Source organism: Aspergillus terreus, genomic scaffold (genome assembly GCF_000149615.1).
Source record: "Aspergillus terreus NIH2624 scaffold_6 genomic scaffold, whole genome shotgun sequence".
NCBI classification, from domain to species: Eukaryota; Fungi; Ascomycota; class Eurotiomycetes; order Eurotiales; family Aspergillaceae; genus Aspergillus; species Aspergillus terreus.
This window is the reverse complement of record NT_165929.1, coordinates 1,588,432-1,611,558: the sequence shown is the minus strand read 5'-3', so window position 1 is coordinate 1,611,558 and position 23,127 is coordinate 1,588,432. Positions and strand designations below refer to the sequence as shown.

The following is a 23,127-nucleotide window of genomic DNA, read 5'->3' as shown; positions in this document are numbered from 1 at the left end:
GGTCGGTGCTCATCGACGGAAAAGAAAATCACGGTATAATGCTACCAGCGCCCAAGAATATATATAAAACGAAAAACAAAGGTCAAGAAAAGAGACATATAGTCCACACCTCATACGGACTCGATGCGCAGCTCCTGGGAGTTCCCATGACGATGGCGATACTGGGCATCCATGACTTGAGGGGTCTTTGCGGCGCGGTTGATCAGCCGCTCATCCGGGCTTAGCCGATCAGCCCTGGGACGGATAGGGACAATCATCTGCTTCTTTCCTTTCGACACAGATACGGATCTCGCGATGGAGACCTCCACTCTTGGCAGCGGGCTGATCGATCCGGCGTTGATGGGCTCCGTGGCATCGAGATCGTCATGATCATCATCTTCCTCGTCTTCTTTGTCGTCTTCGTTGACGACGACCTCACTGGGCGGCATGCGCATGGATTCCGCTGGTGAAACAACGGGTTTGCTACCAGCGGGGGAAATGAGCTTTTCTGTAACTGAGTTGAGAGGCGATAGAATCGGGGAGGACGATGCGGAACCACTGCTGGCAGATTCGCTAGGCAGTTCGCGCGTGTTGATAGTCAGGGACTGTGCAAGCTTTTGCTTCAAGTCGCCCGTCTGCGACGACGGGCTCTTGTTGATGATCTCCCACTGCGGCTCTTCCGTTGGGTCAACGTAGCTCTTCACCGGCTTGATCGTTTGCAGGAGCTGCTTCTCATCGATTTCTGCCAGTGATGATGTGCTGGAAATGAAGGACGAAACCGAATGGTGGGTCTTATGCGAGGATGGAGACTTCAGCGAGGGACTGTGCACCATGAGAAAGATGTGGTCCTGCTCGTTGTTCGACAGATCGCGGCTGCTAGCTTCGACCAAAGATGTTTGGCTCCTATGGAACGGACTGGGTCCCTGAGGGATGTTTGGCGTGCCGAGGACCTTAGATGCTTTGGTGATTTGCGTTGCAGGGAACAATGTAAAGCTAGGAGTCTTTGGGCGCGGGGAGGTAGCCCGGCGTCGGGGAGGGGGTAAGTCGGCCAATGTAGACGTTTCCTGGTAGAGAATGTCTCAGTATATCGTTTCCGGGCGCAGTAGGAGCAGATGGGTGTGGTGTGGTCAGACTACCTCGTTATGTACAGTAGTGATGTCGTCCAAGGTTTTGCTTCGTCTGCTTAAAAGACCGCCAAACATAACACTGTACCGTTCCATTTGGACATCCGGGATATCGATTTGCAACATGGGGCCCTCGCCATTCTTACTTGGCTGCGCGCTTTTCACACTCTCAACTTTGGGTGGAGTCTGCACAACTGGAGTCGTTTTTTGGTCTGATTTGTCTGGTTTAGGCTCGGGCTCTGTCACTAAGCAAGGCCACACCTCAGTGTTTGAGATTGGTTTCGGCTCGGTGGTTTCAGGCTGCGAACGGGGTTTGTAGTCCAGTGAATGAGAAGAACCTTGGAGGGGCCATTTGCCGCCGGATTGGACCTGATAGAACGGCTGGCTAGCAGCGCCGGATGTCATGGCGCTCTTTGCCTTGAAGAAGCCCCCAATTTTCTTCCATTTGCTCGGTTTCCGTTGTATAGGAGCCGGCTTCGGAGGATCAACCGCCGTCGACAGGACTTTCTCTTGCATTTGGGACATCATATGATGCGCTCCCACCATGCGTGGGCTGCCCAAAGCGATTCCGATCATGTGCTCGTCCACTCCCAAGTCCGTGGGCGTGGGCGACGACACCGCCTCAGGAGGGGGCACGTTGATGCGAAAGTCGAAACCCGAACTCGGGCTCTGAAGTTTCTTGTTCGGCTGGCGTCCATCGGAGGGCCTTGGGCGCTGGAAATTCCGATGCGACTGATGAGGCGGACGACTGTCGTTCTCTTCCGGTTTAAGGTCGCGCAGGTCATTTCGAGGCAGAGCGTCTGTAAATTTCAATACGGGGGTTGAGATCGCATCAGGGTCGCGCTGGGCCCGCGATTTCCCCAGAAATATTCCTTTCGCCATTTGCATCCGTTTCTTCGGTAATGGCTCGAGGCTGTGATACATATGCGTCTGAGTCACCAGAGGGCTAAAGATCTAAAAGGGGCTACCAAAATAAGGAAAAGAATGTAAAGAGGGAGCCAGATGAGAGTCAATCTCAACGTGGTCAAGTGAATGAAAGGACGGCCTTCCAGAAGGCCTGGGTAAGGAATGTGAGTGTTGCAGAAGCAGAAAAAAAAGATCCTCCATTATTACGAAGGAAAAGGAGGCCTTTTGGACGCCAAAGGATGCAGGATATGGTGGAGTATCGTCCACGGTAGCAGGGGCGGGCTAGCGGTCAGGTTCTAGATTTCAAGTAGAGTGGATGAAACGCGAAAAACGCGACAGCCAACAGGCGTCTCGAACAGAGATTGTTGCCGCCGATGGGAGATGAGCACAGACGGCATCCTTTGGGTAGAGGACTCTGGACTCAATCGACGGACCAGTGGTGGCGGCCGGACGGGATAGGAGTCATCTGCGCTATCCGATGCTTATTTGGCCGAGAGCGAATGATGGTGGCAGCGGCGAAATTAAAGGGCCACGAGGAATAGAGCCCCACTCCAATGATGTCTCACGGAGATACAATCCAGTCTCATGTGTGCTGGATGAGGGAAAGACTTCCCTTCAGCTCAGCTGAGAAGGTATCACGGTCTATTGATTGCCTGTTGCAATGGTGGATTGGTGTGATGGGAGTGACAAGAGAGATCGTTTGTCTCTTCAGCCGTATCCTCTGGAAGGCAGAGTTGTGACGTGATTGATGGCATTCGCGTGCATCCTGGTGGTTATGTCACGAAGGACCGAGCACCTGATGGGCTAGGAGATGATTCTGATCGTCGAAGATCGAACAACGCCCCGTGTCAATGTTGAGGGGACGCTCAAGGTGAGTGAAGTTTCCGCTCTCCACACCGCCTCCCGAACACCGGCAGTATGACCTTTCCTTTTCATCCTAATTTCGTTAAACCATGTTTCTCCCTCGCACGGTTACCAATAAAAGCTACCCCATGGGTCTTCCGGTTGCCTCAGGATGGGGAGCTCCATTGCATACTATGTTTATCGTGGAGCCCAAGTCTGGACTGATAATCTTACAAGTATGTTTGGGTCGCTCTATCAACGCTTGCCTGTCGCATCAAACGCATCAAAACACACGTCAAAGACGACCGGCAGTACCTCTTGCATGAGTTCAGCCTACTGTAGTGATCTCCGCTTCGTGGTCCATGGTCTGGAGTAGAACTGTACCCGCGGGGTAGCTTCTTCCAACTTGAAAGAAAGTCATCCAGGGGCCAGGGCTTGCTTGAATCGAAATAGACAGGACCTTCGAGTCAAATCCTAGATGGAAAGACCCTAGCTAGGCTATTGCAGCCCTCTGAAGGATATCAATCAGCCTCAGTCACTTTGGTGAGCATGTAGCGCGATTAGCACACCACCAGCTGGCATTCCTCCCTTTGGACATGGCTGATTCATCAGAGCCCCTTGCGAGAAAAACATTCTGGAAACATTTTCGGTGTGAATGGAAGGCCGAACTGCTGTCATGCAGATGCACGCAGCAAGTGACAGTCTGGAATGCGCTAATCCCGAAGCAGCCAAGAATTGAGGGTTCGATGGATGCGACAATTCATGTCTGGCGATCAACAAACATTCTGACAGGGACATGCCCAGGGCGGACACGAGCGAGACAGGTCTCAGGAGTCAAAGAAGCGGTAAAGGTGCAGGAAATTTTGGCGCGAGATCAGGGCGGGCTTGTCGTCTAGTGGTGTTAGTTGATTCTATAAGATCTCCACCGGAGACATGCCGCCACCTTGGTGAGCTCCGGAATGGGTCATCGGCGAGGTCGTACATGTCTCAACAAGAGAGATAAATGCCATGGACCGAGTCCGTAGAGGAGAGTGATTTGTAGAGGAGAAAGAATGGGAAGAAGAGGAATGAGGATGGTGGTGGTGGTGATGATGATGATGATGTCCGTTGGCAGCAGCAACTCGAGAGCCCCACCACCTTAAACAGTTTAGTCAGTTGTCCATCCCCCCCCTCAACTCAACTCACCTTCTCCCGTACAACTCTCTCGCTTCTTCTTCTTTCTCTTCTCCCCTGCACACTACTTTCTTCAGGCTCACTCCCTCGTGGTCTCCTCTTTTCTTTTCTGTCCTTCCCGTGTCAGCTTCGCTCCCCTCGGGAACCTCCTCATCCTTCCTCTCTTTCCGCTCTTCCCGTCGATTGTTTACCAACTATCACCATGGGTGCCCACTCTGCGGTCTGGCAAGGTATGTATTATTCTGGGGACTTCCTCCACCCCTGTGATCTTCTTTACTCCGCTGTATCTTCATTCAAAACCCATCAGTCATGCTTACATGAATCCTCTCGCCAGGCTACGTCGATTCCAGGTACCGCATCACTACCCCGCTTACCCCCTCCAGCTCGACTTCTTCCATAAACCCCGAGTCCAGCTCGCTCTAACATTCACTGCCTTCCAGCTTGATGGGATCCGGCCAATTTGACAAAGCTGCTATTGCGAGTCACGATCTCTCCGGCGTTGAGGCCTCTTCTGCCGGTTTCACGGTATGCCACAGCTCCACCAAGCCGCGTTTCGTCCGATGATGCGGTGTACCCTACCCCTCCCCGGGGCATCCAAATTCTGTCTCTCAGATCATCCGGACTAACTAAACGTTTTCTCCTCGACTAGCTCTCCCCCCAAGAGCTTAGCGGCATTGCGGCCGTGTACCAGGACCCCACGAGCGGCTTCACCAACGGCCTGACCATCGGCGGTGAGAAGTTCGTCGCAATCAAAGCCGATGACCGTAGTATATACGGCAAGAAGGTGCGTGCAGGGTCAACTCCAGGGACCAACAAAGAATCCAATAAATTAACCGACGCGGTAGGGCAAGGAGGGTATTGTCGTCGTCAAGGCCAAGTCCTGTGTCATGATCGCCCACCACGGCGAGTCCGTGCAGACCACCAACGCCGCCACCGTCGTCGAGAACCTCGTCGACTACATCAACAAGTACAGCTAGACGAACAGTCGTGGACGAGGAAATATGAAATGAATGTATCTTGTAGTTGCGAAATGCGGGCCGCTGCTTTATCCCGGTTCCCAATCTGACTTGTCTTTCTCCGCTTGGCGATAGGCCATGTTCTTCCATGTCGTTTTACCCTTGCCTTATGTTTTGATATCGGTCATGACTCGTAGATATGCACTAGCCAATGAATACGCTGGGCTTTAACTTCTACACAGCAATCATATATTTTCTCAACTAAGGTTAATGAATTAATTGAACGGCCAAACAGCCAATATGTAAATATTAGTAATTACAAATTCTATAATAAGCCCTATATCACGCTTTACCGCCAGAATTAAGTCTCAGTCATACTCTATCCGCATCCGGACAGAGCAGCGCAAGACCCAAACAAACAATATGAGATGAACACATTCGCCTCATGAAATCGCATGCAATCATAGCCGTCTATCGTGCAAGAATCGCTGAGGAGGCCCCATAGTCGTACACATAAACTCATCAGCTGAAACAATAAGTGAGAACGTCACTTTTGTCGATCACAAACACAACTGTGCCTACACCGGTAGTTCGGCGTTACTGCGCCCACCGGCGAGCGTCTCCAGACCCCGCTTGATGTACGGTCCCACGACGGGGATGTTGCCCGCAAACTGGCCGATGGTGACGAGGAAGTCGCCAAAGAGGATGAACAGGCCGTACAGCTCGATCAGGAAGCCGGTGAGCGGCCAGCGCAGAAGGATGAGGAGGATGCCGGCGGCGAAGGCGACGGTGCCTTTGATCTTTTGGCGGCGTGAGAAGAATGCGACAGTCTTTTGGAGGCCGATTATGAAGGTGAGGCCGATGAGGAAGAGGATCTGAGGGGGCTCGTTAGTTGGGGCTGGGGGGTGGAAGGCTAAAGTCGTACGTTTCCCATGGCGAGTCTGGATAGTTGATGTTAGAGCGGGTTGGAGGGGAGAAAGCGCAGGAGACGTACAGAGAGCGGTCGAAGAACATGAGCACGCCTCCGAAGAGGAAGAGCGCTCCTGTTGAATTTCCCGATTAATCAGGTTGTTCTGTAGGGTGTTGCGGACGTTCACATACCGCCGGAGCAGAAGATGACACCGATCTCTGTGATGAGATCGTTAGCTGGGGACTTGCCGATCATGGAGAAACCCTTACTCTGATTATCGGATAACCACATGGTGGGCATTGCAGCGATTCTCAGTGCAGACGTGGACGAATGTGCAGGTCGAAAGAGTTGGGGGTTCAGACAATGCGCAGCGCGATCGAGACGATGGTCTTCGGAGATGAATGTTGTTGGCGCAACGTGTATAGCCACTGATAATCTTGTCGCAAAGCAGGTACGATCGCAAATTCAGAGTATAGTCAACGTCCAACAGTCGAGTGAGTCGTAAACAAATCTTGTCTATCGCGATGCTGATCGGTTTCTGCCACGTTCCCTTTTCGGGGCTAGTTCAGCGCTATGCCGGTCCCGGTGGGCGGTCAGCCTAGTCAGTCAAGGACACGCGAAGTCCGCACAGCCGATGCTTTCCTCCGTCTCTCCTTCATATCAGCTCCTCTACGAGATGCCAGGTCTACTCGTCGTCCGACAGCATTGATGATGACCGCTGTATAATTCCATTTCTAATGATGATATGGAAACCATTATACCACAACAAGCTTTATACGCTCCCTACCCTTATACACCGCACCAGCCCATGGTGCTTCCCGCCGCGGCGACAGCATCCTCGGATGCTGTAACTGATGTTCCCGTCCCTGGAGCGTCGGTACTAGTCGAGTGCCCTTGGCACAAGGCGAAGATTGACTCATCGTAGTATGAAAGGTCACGATTAAGCCGGAGCACTTCCTTGAACCTGTCTCGAGAGGGGCAGGGGGGTGGAAGGGCTTGACTTTGTTGATCGCACATTATATCAGAGTAATAGCCTGCGAAATGCCAGTCAATATGCCATCATCGCCTGCCAGTAACCATTGTAGCGTACCTGATGATTGCCTGGACCACAGGCAGAAGTTCTTTTCCTAACGTCAGACGCACCCCCTACTTCAGCACGACATGGGCAGCCCGAAGCTCCAGATAGCTCTCGGGCACGCCCTGTCCCAAGGTACGAATCACCCCAAACACCTCACGGTCATGATACCGCAGCCTGGTCTTGGGGTCCGTGTAGGGGGCCGGCAGCCCCGTGAGGTCGCAGTAATGGGCCTGCTGGGACGGATGGAGGGAGGGCGCCGATTCGATATTCGTGTAGGTGACGGCCGGGCAGGAGGGGAACGTCGCGCGGGCGTTCTTCTCCAGGACGAGCGTGGAGAGATTCTGTGCGGCCTGGGCGATGTTGGACGATCGCGGGAGGCCCTCGGCGGGCGTCTGGGTGCCGTCGCTGCTGGCGGACCCCGTTGTGGGCAGCGGAGTGGTCGCACCGGAGTTGGCTTGCGTCGCCATCTGCGACGCCTCGCGTCTCATGCTCTCGGAGAGAAGCTGCTTGACGTTCTTGTTGCGGCGCTGGGAGGGCTTCCACGCCGGGTTGCGGAAGGGGCGCGGCACATGCGCGATGTCGAGGGTGTCTAGCAGGCGTTGGTGGTTCTCATTGTCGGCGGGCGTTGCGGGGGGCATAGTGAGCTCGAATTGGGATGGGTTCGAGGGGGGAGTGGTCTGGTTGTTGTGGCGAGATGAGATGAGGTCGGAGTGATGGTGATGGGCGTGTAGAAGTGCCCTGGTGGTTCACGGAATGAGATAAGCTGGAGTATCGGGACGACACGTCAGGCGTCCAATGATGTCGGTACTGGTTCTCGAAGATATGGTCAAGCTGGTCGTTTGGCTCGTAAAGGGTTCAGTCTTCTGATTTCTGCAACGGGATGCGATTCATGTCAACCTTGAAGATACCTACGGCGAATGGCTTGGGTATATCACGTGATTATCCCGTTTTGGTGATCCACGACCAGCAACAAACAAACACTTTGCCCATCACTACCATCGCATCACCGACGACATGGTAAGCTGCTAAAGACTGAGAACCGATGGAGAGATACTAATCGAAGCATAGGAGAGCCCACACGAACACCAACAGGCAGTCATCCTGTCGCGCATCATCAACAACATCGTACGTGACCATGGCGTATCACCATATTTCAATCACTGACGACATCCAGGAGAAACTCAACGAGGCCGTCATGGTTATGAACAAGAGTCTACAGGTATATCATCTAGTACGTCTTTCACAGTACCACGACTAAGCCTTTGCAGGAGGTCAACATCCAGAACATGAATGTCGAATTGGTGGCACAGATGTTCAAGAACTACCAGTCGAACGTCTTATTCCATCTCGAAGGTAACATTCCGATTTCATATTAGATGGTGAATAAGAAGAGCTGACCATAATAGCCACGGACAACCTGAAAGAGCCATCCTGATCCGGCTGTCTCTTGACTTGAGCATGCCTTTTGCGCGTAAGGTGACGACGACATGAGATACCACCATTATATTTGATCCCCAATGAATGCGATGAATCGATGAACACACTTGGACTGTCCTATGTTCCGCCGTATATTGTTCTAGCCGTCCGTAGACTCCGTAGACTCCGTAGAGCTGTCGCTGTTCTGCCGTCAAGGGACGGTCTTGGCGCCATACAAACGCCGAACCTCTCCAGCTTCCTTTCTCTGCGCCGACTTCAACTTCATTTCCTCTCTCCCCCCACGTCCATCCTGGGGACAAACCCTCATAACCCCCCTCTAGTTGTTGGTCTCTATCAACTTCCTCGCTGTTATCTCCCCTCCGCCTGCGACCAAGTGCAATGCGGTGATTCGCTCCGTCGCCGGAAGCTCCTCAATCGCTCGCTACGGATCGAATTGCCATCCGCTCGCAACGCCATGGCCATCACGTCCGTTCAGAATGTTCTCCCCGGTCGTTATGCGATCAACTCGACCGAGAAGAACGCCGCGAAACCACCTCCTAAAATCTATAACGTCCAAGAACCGCCGTTCAAGGGCTACCACCCGCCACAGCCGGAGGGGTATGAGCAGAGCCGGTCCAAGGCCGACTCCACGGCCATCGTGATAGATAATGGTGCGTTCAATGACATTGTACATCACGTTCGGACTACCGAGGACAATTTTCTGACAACCGTTCTACACAGGCTCCAGTCTGGTCAAGGCCGGTTGGTCGTTCGACAAAAACCCGCGCTTTATCATCCCCCCTGTCATGAGTCGGTATCGCGACCGCAAGCTCAACAAAGCCTGCCAATTCATCGGGTACGACGCCTACGTCGATGCGACGACTCGCGGTCAGCTGCGCTACGCTTTCGACCCCGGCACCAGCGTCGTGGGCAACTGGGACGTTATGGAGGGCGTACTCGACTACCTGTTCATCAAGCTGGGAGTCGACGGGGCCAATGGCGGCGTTGACCGACCCATTGTGATGACGGAACCAATTGCGAACCTGAACTACCCCCGACGGAGTATGTTTGTCATATCTGGTGGCTGGATCTCTGATGCTAACGTTTCGCAGTGATGAACGAGATCCTCTTCGAATGCTACTCGGCGCCCTCTGTCGCCTACGGCATCGACTCGCTCTTCTCGTACCGGTATAACGGCGGAACCGACGGCCTCATTCTCTCCTCCTCCCACACCTCGACCCACGTCATCCCCGTGCTGAACAGCAAGGCTCTCCTTTCCAACTGCTCGCGTCTGAACTGGGGCGGAATGAATGCGTCGGAGTATCTGCTCAAGCTGATGCGGTTGAAATACCCTACGTTTCCGGCCCGCATGACGGAAGCCCAGATGGAGGATCTCGTCCACAAGCATTGTTACGTGTCTACGGATTACGACAAGGAACTCAGTAGCTACTTGGATTGGACTGGGCTGGAGGACCGAGACCACGTCATCCAGTATCCCTATACGGAACATGTGGTCCCCGAAAAATCAGAGGAGGAACTCGCGCGGATCGCGGAGAGGAAGAAGGAGAGTGGACGCCGGCTGCAAGAGCAGGCGGCCAAGATGCGCCTGGAAAAGCTGATGAAGAAGGAGCAGGAGTTGGAGTACTACAAGGATCTGGCGCAGAATCTTGCGACGCAGACGAAGAAAGAGGTCCGACGGATCCTGGAGGCGGAGGATCTGAAGGACGAGGCCCATCTGGAGAGACTGATCCGTGATCTGGAACGGTCTATCAAGCGGTCTCGAAACAAGGATTTGGGGATTGAGGAAAATGAGGAGAATCCGGAAGATATGACCTTCCCCCTACTGGACGTTCCGGATGAACAGCTGGACGAGGCGGGCTTGAAGGAGAAGCGCCACCAGCGGCTGATGAAATCCAATGTGGAAGCTCGTCAGCGGGCCAAGGCGGAGAAAGAACGGGAGAAGGCTCGCCGCGAGGAGGAGGAACGCCTGGACCGGGAGAAGCGGGAGAATGACTTTGAGAACTGGGTGTCGGAACGGCGGGCAGCGCGACAGGTAGGTTCCCCTCCAGACGAGATCTACGAACGCTTCTAACGGTGGAACAGAACATCCTGCAGAAGATCAAGGAACGCGATCGGATGAAGGCCGATTTGGGTAACCGCAAGTCGCTCGCCAGTCAGATGCGCATGAAGACTCTGGCCAACCTGGCGGCCGATGGCCCGAAGAAGCGACGCCGGGGCGGCGACGATGACAACTTTGGTGCCAATGACGAGGACTGGGGGGTTTACCGCACAGTGGCTACGGGCGAACAGAGCGACGACGAGGAAGAAGAGGACCTGGGTGCGATGCTCGACAACGTGGAGAAGGAGCTCCTGGAGTATGACCCCGAGTTCACTGAGAACCACACCCTCGCGGCGCAGTCGGACTGGACGAAGAGCTTAGTGCATGTCTTCCTCCGTGGGCCGTGGCCGTTTGACCCGGAGAGCCAACGCGAGGCGCATCAGCTGCACCTGAACGTCGAGCGCATTCGCGTGCCCGAAGTCGTCTTCAAGCCGTCGATCGCCGGGATCGACCAAGCCGGGTTAGTGGAGATCGCGGCGGACATTGTGAACCAACGATTCTCGAACCCCGACGACCAAGCCAAGCTGCTGCGCGACGTGTTCCTGACGGGCGGCAACAGTCTCTTCCAAGGATTTGACGAGCGCTTCCGCAAGGACTTCCGCGCTTTCCTGCCGACCGGCGCGCAACTGAATGTACGGCGCGCCGCCGACCCGGTGCTGGATGCGTGGAAGGGCGCGGCGCAGTGGGCGTCTGGACCAGAGCTGGGCAAGTCGTCGATCTCGCGACAGGAGTATCTCGAAAAGGGCAGCGAATATCTCAAGGTAGGTGGCATTGCGGAAGGATTCCGAGTGGCTGGGAGTACCGTGACTGACAAGGTATATAGGAGCATGATCTGGGGAATGTGAGCTCATGGTAGAGCGTCATCTGAGCGCAGCCGACTGGTATATGGGTTATCTCGATGGCGCGGGTTGGCGAAGGTCAGCGATGGAATGCCGGAGTCTGGCGCATGAACTGATGGCATTGTAGTTGTTCGATATATTTTGGTTATGTTGTTAATGGGATGGCTGTCTTCGTACTCTTGTCCTGCGCTTATAGTGAACTATACGGAACTACTGTATACAGTACTGCACTGCATTGCATCTATAGAATGCCAACCCCGCCTGGCCCGATTGGAGACACATGGCATGCCAGCCAGGATACGCATCTCCGATTTGACTACGACTTGGAGAGAGAAGAGAATCAAGGAATGGGAAAATTCTCCTGTCCTCGTGAAATGTGCCGATCCATCCGAACCGTGGTTGAAACATTCTCCTGCTTTCCATCGTCTGTATACTTCTTCAGCCACTAGCGAACTCTGCTCGAAGGATCGACAACTTTCTGCATGGGCGTCCAAGTTCTTGTTCTTCGGCCTGGTGTTGTTACCTAACGGCCCGGTTCGTGCAATGGAAGCTCGCCGAAGGTGGCGTGGTGTGATGATCGGATGTCACTAACTAACTAGTATCAGGTTTGCCTGGTGGACTCCCCCATTGTTCTCCGTCTGCTCCGATCTACGACCGAACAAGAAACATTGCATCAACCCATCCGAGCCAAGAACCGCCAGCACCAGGTTCTAGCCCCGTCCTCGCCCGCCCGTGGTCGGATGACCATGAAGCCATTCACCCCATCTCATTCCATTGTCGGTCGATCCAGTCATGCTTCCGCCCGATGCCGACTGGTGGTTCATCCAGTCACGCAACAGGATGCTCCCCTCGATGAAGCTCGGCCAACACGAGCGGTAAGGAGGGCTGCAGCAAGGCTCGGTTTGTTTAGAACTTAACGGAGTACTAACTAGCCTGACTCCTCTCCTAGGGCTGGAAGTCTGTCTCACCATGTCCGCCGTGATTCGCCGGCAAGGAGGTATGCAGCACCCACTGACTTCATGGCGCTCCCATCATGACGCAGATCCTCAACCCTTTCATGGCCGCTCCTGCATCTCCTCCAGACTCTATCACAATCATCAGGCAGACCGGTTCCATCAACGCTTGAAGCTCCCGTGGTTCTCCACCGCCCATCCTCCCTCGCCGGAAAATGTGACGCAAATCCCATGCTTTGACATCAGTCAATCACATCCCAGCGCAATCCCTTCGGTTGACTCGGATAGGCTCAGCGGGCGTAGACGCAGATATAAAGCTCCTCCTTTTCCAGACGTCCTGTGCACCATCGCTCAGCATTCAGTTCAGCCTAGTCCAGTCCAGTGCAGCCCTCGGCGAACCGCCTGACTACTCCCCTTTCCACCCGTGTATACATCCCGTATACTCCGTACTCTCGAGCATACCGCCATGTTCTCCAGCACCATCACCCGCCCGCTGCAGCTTTGCGGCCGCGTGCTGCAATGGGCCAGCGCCGTCATCGTCATGGGCATCACCTCCTACTTCATCCACAAGGGGCCGCGCGGGTTGAGCCTGACCTACCAGGAAGTCATCGTACGTGCCTGAACCTCCATATCAAGATGTCTGTAGCAAGCTGACAATCCCAGGCCACCACGTCCGTCGTCTTCTTCCTCCCGGCCTTCGTCTCCCCCTTCATGCCCACCGCCCTGGGCAAGGTGGTCATCTTCATCGACGTCATCTTCTCCTACCTGTACGTCCATTCTCCCTCAGTATCAACAACAAACAAATACAGTCCACTAACAGATGATCTCCCCAGCTGGCTCACGGCATTCATCTTCGCCGCCCAAGACTACAACCGCCATGACTGCTACCTCAACGCCCCGCCGGGTCTGTCCTGCAGCAAGAAGAAGGCCAACGAGGCCTTCATCTTCCTTACCTTGTATGTTCTCCCTCTCCCCTTCGTGTCTGCCCGCATTATCTGAGAGAAGAGCGAGCGCTAACGGAACTAGCATCTTCACCTTCTTCGGCATGTTCCTCGAGGTCGCGAATCTGTGGGCCTACGCGCGCGAGCACGAGACGCCGACCCGCGAGAAGCATGGCGCTCACGGTGGTCCGGCTGATGCGCCCGCATAAACTGGTGTGGTGATGGGATGGGAAGCCTTCCAGGGACTGGCGGGCGCAACAGCATGGCTTGCTGCTGACTTGCTCCCTGGTCGCGGCTAATGGAGTCTATGAATCGATGAGATCGATGATCGATGATCGAGGTAATGAAGACTGGCTCTGGCTGGTCGACGGTCTACTAATTTATACGAAGTACATGGTGTCGTTGGCGGTGGACTGAATATTCTGGTGGCTTTTATTTGAGTCATCGTTCGATATCCTATCCTGTTAATGTCTGTTTTTACTGTCATGTACATGTCTCATGTTCGTCATGAAATATATACCCTCGTTTACTTCCACTGTCTCTGAATGCACGTAATATACATCTAACTATCTAGCTAACACATGGTATATTGCAGAAACAAGCTTCTACGCTGTTTACTATTCAATCATACATCCAACCTAAATGCTCGCCCGCCGCGGCGCCAGCGTCCGCTGCAGCTTCTTCTTCTCCTCCGTCTCCTCCCGCAACGGCAGCGTGCCCTCGTTCTTCAGCTTCTCCAAATACTCCTTGCCGTATTTGTACCCTACCTGGTAGATCTCGTCAAACTTGCCAAAATCCAGAGTCCCGTACGGGTCGATCGGCGGCCGCATGTACAGACACCCTGGTGTGGTCTTGGCCTGCTCGAGGTTCTCAAATGACGAGACGTACGCCAAACGTGCTTGGATCTCCGACAGCGTCGGCGGATTGGGCACCGACGAGAACGGATTCCACCGGTTGATCGTTGCCCAAAACCCGGACAACGAGTCGCCATACCCCTGCGGCGTGTTGTCGTCGATAGACCCCACGTCCACGGCGAAGATCACGTCCGCGCCGAGGCCCTTCATGTGTGGGACGGTCAGGTTGTCGATGTATCCGCCGTCGAGAAGCATGCTGCCCTCGTCGCAGATCGGCGGAATGAGACCCGCCAGCGTCATGGATGCCCGCACGTACCGCCAGACATATCCCGACGAATGGTATTCCGGCCGCGATTTGCTGATGTTGGTCGTGTTGCAGTAGAACTCCAGCCAGAAATCCTCAATCTGGCTGTCACCAAACGTCTTGAAGATGCCGCGGTTGAACTCGTGGCCAGTCGTGTACGAAACCGTCGGGTACGTGAGGTCCAAGGCAAACCGCCACATGCTCCCCATGCGTCCGGCGAACTTCTTTGCACGCCCATACATGGGCACCACATCGGCATCCCGGGCGTACAGCGCGCCATTGAACGCACCGATCGAAGTACCACCGATGATGTCGATAGGGATGCCCGCTTCCTCCAGGGCTTTGATCACACCGACTTGTGCGATGCCCCGGGCTCCTCCTCCACCCAGGACAAGCCCGACGGACCGGCCGCACAGCCGCCGTGCCAGACGGTGGAAGTCGCCCTTGAACGGGGTCTGCGCGGAATACAACGCCGTTTGGTGGATCCTTCGAGACGTGTACTTTTGGATCTCTGCCTGGATGACTTGGACGCGCTCCTTTAGCACAGTCCCAAAGCGCTTGGTCTGAGGATGCGAAGGCTCAGCGGTAAGGCGGAAGCCCATCTGGATGTGATGGTGACCTCCATTGATCCAAACACGGTTCTTCAGCCAACGGCGCGTTAGTCCCGGAGGACAATAGCGGTCCGCGTGCAGCAAGACCAGCTCCTTTCTGGAGGTCGTCTTCATTCCAAGCAGGAACCTCTCGTACTCGCCGATGCTCGGCGTTGACTCGGCGAGACCAACCAGCAAAATGCAGTCCGCCTGTGTGATGCAGGTCTGCGTCCAAGGAGAGTTGACATTGGTGTCGGCGATGTATAGCACCATTCCATACTTTTCCTCCAGATCTGCCAGATACTGGGAGAGTTTAAGCTTGCCCATCTTGGTGAATGCGTGACGACCGAGGTGGTTCAGGATAGCTGCTTGGTTGAGAGATGTGACCCCATTGGTCACGCCAATCTGGTGAAGCGCGTTTAACAACCGATGGCCAAATTCAACCACGGGAACACCAGCTGTCACGGGTAGAATGCTAACGGTGCGAAGGTTGACCGTCGAGGTGGCTGTTTTGATGCTACCGGCGCCATGCTCGGCACCCTTCTCGGTCATCGGACGCTCAACCAGATCCCGCATGCGTTGCGCAATGAGCTTGGAGACCTGGATGGTGATTCCCGGATGTTCCTGTGCCAAACTATTGAAGAGAGACCGGGGGAATTTGGCCAACTCGGTATCTCGAATGGCGTGCAGGGTGGCCGGCCGGGTCGACTCCGTCATGACCTCCAGCTCACCCACGCTTTCTCCTTGGCCATACTCGCCTACGACGTTCATCTTGCCGTCCGTCCCTTCCAAAACAGACCGCAGGCGGCCGTTCAAGACCAGGTAGATCGCGTCGCTCTCGTCGCCTTGGTGGTAAATGACCTGGCCGGCGTTCACCTGGACCCATTCGAGAGCGAAATCGATATGCAGGAGCAAACGGGGCAAAAGACTGGTCAGCCGCTTGGCCAGAGTCAACAGAGCGATTGGATAGCGTTCCGCGATTCTCTCCAGGGATGCCCTCGGAAGGAACCCTACATATACATCGGTCTTGGCCAGGACATCGGTGTACGAGCGGTAGGACGCCACAGACCCGACGTAGCCTTGGATGCCGCCCGGCTTGATCAGATAGAGCGATTTGCGGGACTGTCTCCTCCGTTTCGAGTCACTTCCACCAGGTGCCACACTTGAGGTGCGCGACGAGGCAGTCGTGGTCCGTTTCAACGTCGGAAAAGCTTCCTCCCCATGTGCTGGCCGGGTTGCACCGACCAGGTCGTCTCCTTTGTCGCAGGCCGGCATACCCACATCTAAGAAGCCATCAATCACATAGTACAGGCCTGGATGGCGTTCCCCTTGCTCTACCAGGACCGACCCTTGGGGAAAGTATACAATTTCGATGTCGTTCCGGAGTTCTTCTCTCAGATTGACAATTGGCGAGGTTCCACCCGCACTGGTGACCGACATGGACATCATGGACTCCGTCTCGCCATCAACCGACCCCTCGTAAGGATCAATGAAGCCGAACGCGTTGTTGCTAAACACCGCCTTTTGGCGTCGCGAGTCATAGGAGAGGAGCTTTGGCGACGCATCACCGGAGTTATGGCTACTCTTACGCAAGATATCCCGGGTACTCGACGTGAGTCCGAGAGCCTTCATAATACAATCCAGGATGGACTCCCGGAACAGAGCATCTTCATCGAGAGACTCTTTACGATGGAAAGGAGAGGCGGGCCCGCGCATGGTCGGAGGCCGGAACGGAGACTGTTCCTTCTCGGCGAGGGGGCTGTAAATCTTTGGGGCGAGGTGTTCGTACCGCGGTCCAAATCTGGACAGCTGGATGGTGGACAAGAGGTCGCCGGGGCTGACGCCGGCTGCATCACGGTCGTGGAAAGACATGTTTTCTTGAGAGCCCGTGGCAGTGGGACGTCGCGGGGTGGTCGCCATGCGCGCTTGAAGGGCCGCCTCTTTTCGCAAAAAGCTGCTCGACCGACGTCTCCTCCCAGCAGATGGGTTGTGCAGAGCAATGCCCTTGGTGACTTCCTCATGGCCCAAACGGTCTCGCTCCTTGATGAACTTGTCCTTAAGACGATCCAACGCAGCGCCCCTCATGTCGTTGGGCAGGTCGTATGTTGTAAACTTTGTCATCTGCTTCTCGATGCCCAGCACTTCATTGGTGAGACCGAGGTAAGAATGCGCCGTTGCGAATGTCACACGTTGCAGTCGTGTCAGAATCACTTGGACAATATGCGCCGTAGCTCGGGGGTAGACTCGGGTTAGGCGACGAAAGGCACTGGCTGGGATGATGGCAATTGTCGTATCCACCATCGCACGGGCAACGATATCGGGATGCACAGATTTCCGACGCTTCTTGCCTGGTCTAGTCCTCGATTCCGGCTGATGATCGTGATCCGGAGTACCACGGCTTTCTTCCAGATGCAAGGGAGGGACCGTAGGGAGGAACTCCCCGTTTGTGGGGAGATTATGGCCAGATTCACTAGGCTCTCTCACGGGTACTGGACTGTGTACCAATCCCCGGGGACTGGACGGTGACGAGTCTGGCACCCGTGCAAGGTTGGGGCCGACACTGGACACACTGGATGACAGGCTTTCGGAGGTCCGCAGTTGGATGTCTTCCGTGAACAGCGACAAGATAGAAAACAAGGATGACATAGAGGCGCCATTTTTGACTTCAGTCAGCAGCTGATACCCCTGGCGGCCATCCACATTCTGGCCTTCTTCGTCTGTAGAGTCGTCCCCAGCCAAATTGAGCTCATGATCCGCCGGCGACTTGCCATCCCGAATGGATTTGACGAAGATCTGGACCAGGCCGTCGACCACCAGGCAAAAGCCCTTTTCTTCCTCCAGGAGCAGAGTCTCGCCGGCAATCAGTTTGCGCGTTTGCATGGTCCGGGTCAATTCGTGGAAGACGGGACGCTCGAGATAGCCGAAAACCTTAATGGCGCTCAGAAATTCATCGAGGTAGTTGGCGAGACCGGGTTTGGAGTCGCCTTCCTGGACATCGGGGAAGAGATCGAGCTGGGGTTCTTTTCGCTGGGGCTCCGGAGGCAGACGGCTATACATGTTCAGGAACCGGTACCGGATGAACCAGCTGACTGTCGAGACAATCGCCAGAGCTATGAGGAGACTACAGAGCCATCTTGGTTAGCAATTTGCGGAGAAGAGAACGAAGATAGGAGAACTTACAGGGTGGTGAAATTCATCGTGAACGTCAGGCTCATAGAGAACAGCGTGAAGAGCCATGTGGGCAGAGTGATGGTACAAAAGGTGATGGCCCAGTATAGAATGCTTGGAATGACCTGGAAAACGAAGGAAAATACCCATCCGATCCACCCCACCATGGTTGAAGGTGCCGGAGGCGGTAGCGGCGGGGGAGGCAGGTAGGACGACGGACGGCCTGAGAAAGAGGAAAAAGTGGCGGCTATAGCGGGCGACGAGGTTGCGAGGAGTGAGGAAGAGGACGATTCGAGGATGGTGGTCGAGGAAGAGGCATGGAGCAAGGAGGAAGAGAGAGGAAACGGCCCACCATCGTCGGCCATGATGTTTTAGTGCCACTTCAGGTCCGTCGGATGATTGGGCCGGGACAGCATGGGGCGCTTGGTGACTAGTAGCTGCAGAGAAAGACAAAAAAGAGGGACCAGGGCCGGCGAAACAAGGTCAAGCCGGAAGAGGGGAAGACAGGACGCTAAAGATGACGATGGAGCATTGTCCAAGCGGAGCCCAACGTGTCCGGACAACGGGCGATGATGGGTGGAGGAGAGGGGAGGGTGCCGGATACAGACGGGGTATAAGGAGGATGTTAAGACCAGACAGGAGGTCTATGAAGAGGGAGGAGAGAAGTCGAGGATGTTGTTGGAGGTTGCAGATGTGTTGTTGGTTGTACATTTGGAGTATCATCAACGCCCTACCTAGGAGTCACATGTGTGCACTTAGTCATCCTCGTCATAGGAGGAAATCACGTGGGTTTCTATACCGCCAGAAGGCCACCTACGTATACAAAAGTACGTATGTAGAATAGAAATTATCTAATTCCTCAGTTGGACGGAATAGAAGTATAGAATATATAATTCCGTAAATCACATACTAGACATCTTTGTACCTCCTCGCCATGACGGAATAATCAGCGGTACTTCTGCCGCCCGCCAACACCAACAAAGACCTTCTCCAACTCATCTCCCGCCCATGCTCCCTCCCCCCTTCTCCTTCTCCCTCTACCATCTCCTTCTCGTCTTTCCTTTATCCCTCTTCTTCGTTTGCCTTTCTTTCATCCAGTTGACTGTGGCCCTGGCTGACGGGCCCGCCAAGGTCATGTTTCAGGTAGGACGAACTTCCTCGCTCCATCACTCCATCACTCCCTATAACTAGATCCCTCATATCCATCCCCCCAACTAATGACCTCGCCAGCGCCTCCGAGACGCAATCGACTCGCGGATTGCAGAAGAGCAGGCTCGTCAGAAATCCGCCCAGGAGTCACTCGCCCGCTCCAATTCCGCCCGTCGTCCCTCCCGCAATCTATCTCCATCCCGGCGAGCTAATCGGCCACGACGCAACACCGGGACTCCTGTTCGCGGTCCCGATCCCACCGAATTTGAGGCCGCCTTTACCATCGGCGACGATGAATCCTCCAGTCGTTCGGCCACTCCGAAACCCGAATCTGTTGCCGGCTCCGATGCCACCAGCGCTGTGACCCCTGCGGACGAAAATGCCACCGAAGCGAAGACCGAGAACTCCTCGTCGGCAGACAAAGAGTCTTCCGCAAATACTGCGACTCCTGCGACTTCGTCGACGGAAACCATCCAGCTGTCGTCCGAGCTACCGGCAGAGGTTCGAGTTAAGTTGCGGAAATTAGCTAAAATGGAAGCACGGTACCAAGGTATGACACGGCGGCACAATAAGTGATTCTGGAAGTGTTTGGAGGCTAATGTATCGTCGGAATAGATCTCCTCAAGGCCTATCGGATGGCCCATTCTCGCGTCCTCTCCATTGAACCGTTCGAAGCCGCCCTCCGCGAAAACACCCCCCTCACATCCATCAGCGATCCGAAAGCCCTAACCGAATACCTGAACCAGATCTCCTTAAAGGGGGATATGGTGGTCGAAGAGTTGAAGCGGGTTACCACCGAGCGGGACGATTACAAAAAGAAGCTCGAGGAAGCGCAGCAGTCGACGAAGGCGGCCTGGGACGAAGTCGCCGGTCTCAAGAAGGCAAAGAAGCAAACCGCCGATGGTGAGGACTCTGAGGGAAAGTCCGCGGAGTTGGCGATCGATACCTCCATGACCAACGACAAGCCCTCCGATAGTCAGGACGCTGCCACCCCGACCACTACAGCCTCTCGTCTCGCTCAGGTATTCTCGCCGAAGCGTGAACCTGCGAAACCAGCTGAGTCACAGGAGGAAAGTGAAGAGTTCTTCTCGTTCGACAATGAGGTCCCGCGTCTAGAGGCGGAGCTGAAGGAAAAGCAGGAGGAGGTGGAGACTCTAAAGGCCCAAGCGGAGAGTCTAAGGCGCGATCTCTCTGTTGCGCGCGAGTCGACGGAGGGTATGGTCCTTAACTTGGAGAATGCGACTCGGGAGCTGGTCGAGCTGCGCGACCTCAAGGAGAAGCAGGACGTCGAGATTCAAAGCTTGAAGACTTCTAAGCAGGAGGATATTGATGAGCTTAAGGCCAAGTTGGAGACTTCCGAAAAGACCATCAAAGAGACCAGCGAGGAGATCGCAAAGCTCAAGGCGGAGCTAAAGTCCAAGACGGATGAAATCGAAAGTCTCCAGGACCAAGCGAAGACATCAGCCAACGACGAGGAACAGTCGGACCTGAAGGCGAAACTCGACCAGGTGACGGAGGAGAAAGATGCCAGCGAGAAACGCCTCGGTGTGCTCCAGGGTCTGGTTGACAGCCTCCGTTCGCAGCTCAAGGACACGGAAAAGACCGTGTCCGACCTAAAAGGAGACGTGGAGAAGAAAACCGAAGATGCGGGTAAACTGCAGAACATTGTGGACTTCTTTGACGACAATTTGAAGGACAGCACCGAGTGGCAGCAGGCCAAGGACCAAATTACCAGCGGAAAACAGGCCAGCTTTGACAACCTTCGGAAGAGCTTGGCTCCGCAGCAGATGGCCGAAGAAGTGAAGGAAGCCGCGCAACCCAACAAACAGCCCGCCCCTCCTGCTGGTGGTGCTGGCCCCAACAAAAAGAAGAAGAACAAGAAGAAGAAGGGAGGTAAGGGCGGCGAAGACACGGCCAAGGCTGCAGGAGCTGAAGAGCCTGAAACCCCTGCATCTCAGCCCGACCAGCAGGCGTCAAACTCGGTGGAGCTCGAGAAGCAGATTGCGTCCCTTACGCAGCAGGTGGAGGAGAAAGATGCTGCAATTGACCGTCTCAGCTCCAGGCTGAAGGGTGAGGAAGACCTTAAAGAGGAAATAGAATCCCTTCGCGACGACCTCCTCCATCTGGGTCAGGACCACGTCGAGGCAAAGGATAAGATCAAGGAACTCACGGCGGAAAAGACGGCTCTGGAAGAGACCATTACCAAGTTAGAGAAAGAGCTCACCGATCTGCGCACCAACGCATCAAAGGGTGCGGACTCTGAGAAAGCGCACAACGACCTCAAGGAGGGAATATGAAAGTCTGAAAGTGCGTTTTACCACCCTAGAGACCGAGCTGTCTGCCGCACAGCAGCTGGCCGCGACTCGATTCAAGGACCTCACGGACCTGCGCGAGACCATGCAGAAGCTGCAGCCAGAGTTGAAACAGCTGCGAGCAGAATCGACTGAACTCAAGTCGACCAAGGAGACCTTGAACAGCAAGACGAGCGAATTGAGAACACTTGAGGGCAAGCACGAGGAACTGCGGACTGAGATGAAGGCCGCCAAGTCAAAGATCGTGGAACGTGAGAAGGAGGTGAAGACACTGAACCAGAAAATTCGACAAGAAACCGATAACCGCCTGAAGGCGGAGGAGAGGCTCACGCTGGCTCAGTCTGATCTCCGTTTCTCCGAGAGCAAGAAACAAGAAGCTCTAGAGACGAAGGAGCGAATTTCCAACGACCTGTCTAAGGCGCATGATGATCTCAAGAATGCCCGTAGCAAGATCCGCGAGCTCGAGAATCAAATCACCCAGTTGAACAAGGACCTGGAGGGTCTGCGCGAAGAGATCCAACTAAAGACCGCCCAACACGCCAGCGCGCAGAGCCTGATGAACAGTATGCGCGACCAGGGGTCTGAAATTGGAATGCAGATGAAGGAAGCTCGGGAACGCTGCGAGAGCTTGGAGGAGGAATTAGCCGATGCGCACCGGTTGCTGAGCGAGCGCACTCGGGAAGGTGAGACTATGCGGCGTCTGCTCAGCGATATCGAAAGCCGCGCAGAAGCCAAGGTGCGCGATTTCAAGGAGCGGATGGAGGCAGCGATCGAAGAGCGTGACCGAGCGGAGGACGAAGCCAGCGCACAGGGCCGCCGCCGGGCACGGGAACTGGAGGAGCTGAAGAGCAAGGTCCGGGAAGCGGAGAAGGCCCTGCGAAGTGCAGAGGAGGACAAGGAGGAGCTGGAACATTCCCAGAGGGACTGGAAGCGCCGACGGGATCAGCTGGAGGAACAGGCCGAACGGTCGACACAAGAGCTCAATGATATTCGAGAGGCCATGACCCGTCTCCGCGATGCATTGGACGAAAGCGAAAAGCAGGTTCGCGATTTGGAGAAAGAAAAGGCCGAGCTACGGCGGTCGGTGGAAGAGACCAGTGCTCGCTTGGAAAAGCTGCGCAAATCCAACCGGGCTCTGACCGACGAAGCTCGATTTGGCCAGACACCGCAGTCTTCTCGATCCTCGATTGACTCCGGGTCTCGAAGAGCCATCGCGTCTCCTGTGTCTAAAGACCGCAGTCCTTCTGCACGGCGAAGTGAGACGCCGTCTGGCGGCGCAATTGACTACATCTATCTCAAGAATGTGCTCCTGCAGTTCCTGGAACAGAAGGACAAGAACTACCAGAAGCAGCTCATTCCGGTGCTGGGAATGCTGCTGCATTTTGACCGGTTAGTGTGAAGACTTCTTTCTACCTAATTTAATGAACGCTGGGTTACTGACGACGAGCAGGACGGATGAGCAGAAGTGGATGTCGGCCATCATGTCCAAATAGAGATTTGTGCCCCATGGCGC

General features: G+C 54.9%; 8 protein-coding genes across 8 annotated transcripts; 4 read left to right on the top strand and 4 right to left on the bottom strand.

Moving 5' to 3' along the window:
* Positions 1-110: 110 nt before the first annotated feature.
* Positions 111-1,985, bottom strand: ATEG_04813 (uncharacterized protein; the record flags this gene model as incomplete). The annotated part of the gene is made up of 2 exons (XM_001213991.1): positions 111-1,043; positions 1,128-1,985. The coding sequence occupies 2 exons, from the start codon at positions 1,983-1,985 to the stop codon at positions 111-113; spliced, it is 1,791 nt and encodes a 596-aa protein (XP_001213991.1).
* Positions 1,986-4,227: 2,242 nt separating this feature from the next.
* pfy1 (profilin) lies at positions 4,228-5,002 on the top strand (the record flags this gene model as incomplete). Its single annotated transcript, XM_001213990.1, has 4 exons — positions 4,228-4,255; positions 4,495-4,550; positions 4,675-4,809; positions 4,871-5,002. The coding sequence occupies 4 exons, from the start codon at positions 4,228-4,230 to the stop codon at positions 5,000-5,002; spliced, it is 351 nt and encodes a 116-aa protein (XP_001213990.1).
* A 557-nt stretch (positions 5,003-5,559) lies between these two features.
* Positions 5,560-5,915, bottom strand: ATEG_04811 (Got1 family protein; the record flags this gene model as incomplete). The annotated part of the gene is made up of 2 exons (XM_001213989.1): positions 5,560-5,856; positions 5,907-5,915. The coding sequence occupies 2 exons, from the start codon at positions 5,913-5,915 to the stop codon at positions 5,560-5,562; spliced, it is 306 nt and encodes a 101-aa protein (XP_001213989.1).
* A 765-nt stretch (positions 5,916-6,680) lies between these two features.
* On the bottom strand, positions 6,681-7,607 carry ATEG_04810 (uncharacterized protein; the record flags this gene model as incomplete). Its single annotated transcript, XM_001213988.1, has 3 exons — positions 6,681-6,925; positions 6,982-6,992; positions 7,042-7,607. 3 exons carry the CDS (start codon positions 7,605-7,607, stop codon positions 6,681-6,683), a joined length of 822 nt encoding a protein of 273 aa, XP_001213988.1.
* A 1,253-nt stretch (positions 7,608-8,860) lies between these two features.
* On the top strand, positions 8,861-11,349 carry ATEG_04809 (actin-related protein ARP5; the record flags this gene model as incomplete). The annotated part of the gene is made up of 4 exons (XM_001213987.1): positions 8,861-9,056; positions 9,127-9,447; positions 9,498-10,438; positions 10,489-11,349. 4 exons carry the CDS (start codon positions 8,861-8,863, stop codon positions 11,347-11,349), a joined length of 2,319 nt encoding a protein of 772 aa, XP_001213987.1.
* A 1,413-nt stretch (positions 11,350-12,762) lies between these two features.
* ATEG_04808 (uncharacterized protein) lies at positions 12,763-13,446 on the top strand (the record flags this gene model as incomplete). The annotated part of the gene is made up of 4 exons (XM_001213986.1): positions 12,763-12,906; positions 12,960-13,063; positions 13,106-13,252; positions 13,323-13,446. The coding sequence occupies 4 exons, from the start codon at positions 12,763-12,765 to the stop codon at positions 13,444-13,446; spliced, it is 519 nt and encodes a 172-aa protein (XP_001213986.1).
* A 429-nt stretch (positions 13,447-13,875) lies between these two features.
* Positions 13,876-18,518, bottom strand: nte1 (lysophospholipase; the record flags this gene model as incomplete). Its single annotated transcript, XM_001213985.1, has 2 exons — positions 13,876-18,106; positions 18,166-18,518. 2 exons carry the CDS (start codon positions 18,516-18,518, stop codon positions 13,876-13,878), a joined length of 4,584 nt encoding a protein of 1,527 aa, XP_001213985.1.
* A 769-nt stretch (positions 18,519-19,287) lies between these two features.
* ATEG_04806 (putative vesicle-mediated transport protein (Imh1)) lies at positions 19,288-23,107 on the top strand (the record flags this gene model as incomplete). Its single annotated transcript, XM_001213984.1, has 6 exons — positions 19,288-19,296; positions 19,384-19,852; positions 19,918-21,195; positions 21,337-21,552; positions 21,629-23,003; positions 23,065-23,107. The coding sequence occupies 6 exons, from the start codon at positions 19,288-19,290 to the stop codon at positions 23,105-23,107; spliced, it is 3,390 nt and encodes a 1,129-aa protein (XP_001213984.1).
* Between the last annotated feature and the right edge of the window lie 20 nt (positions 23,108-23,127).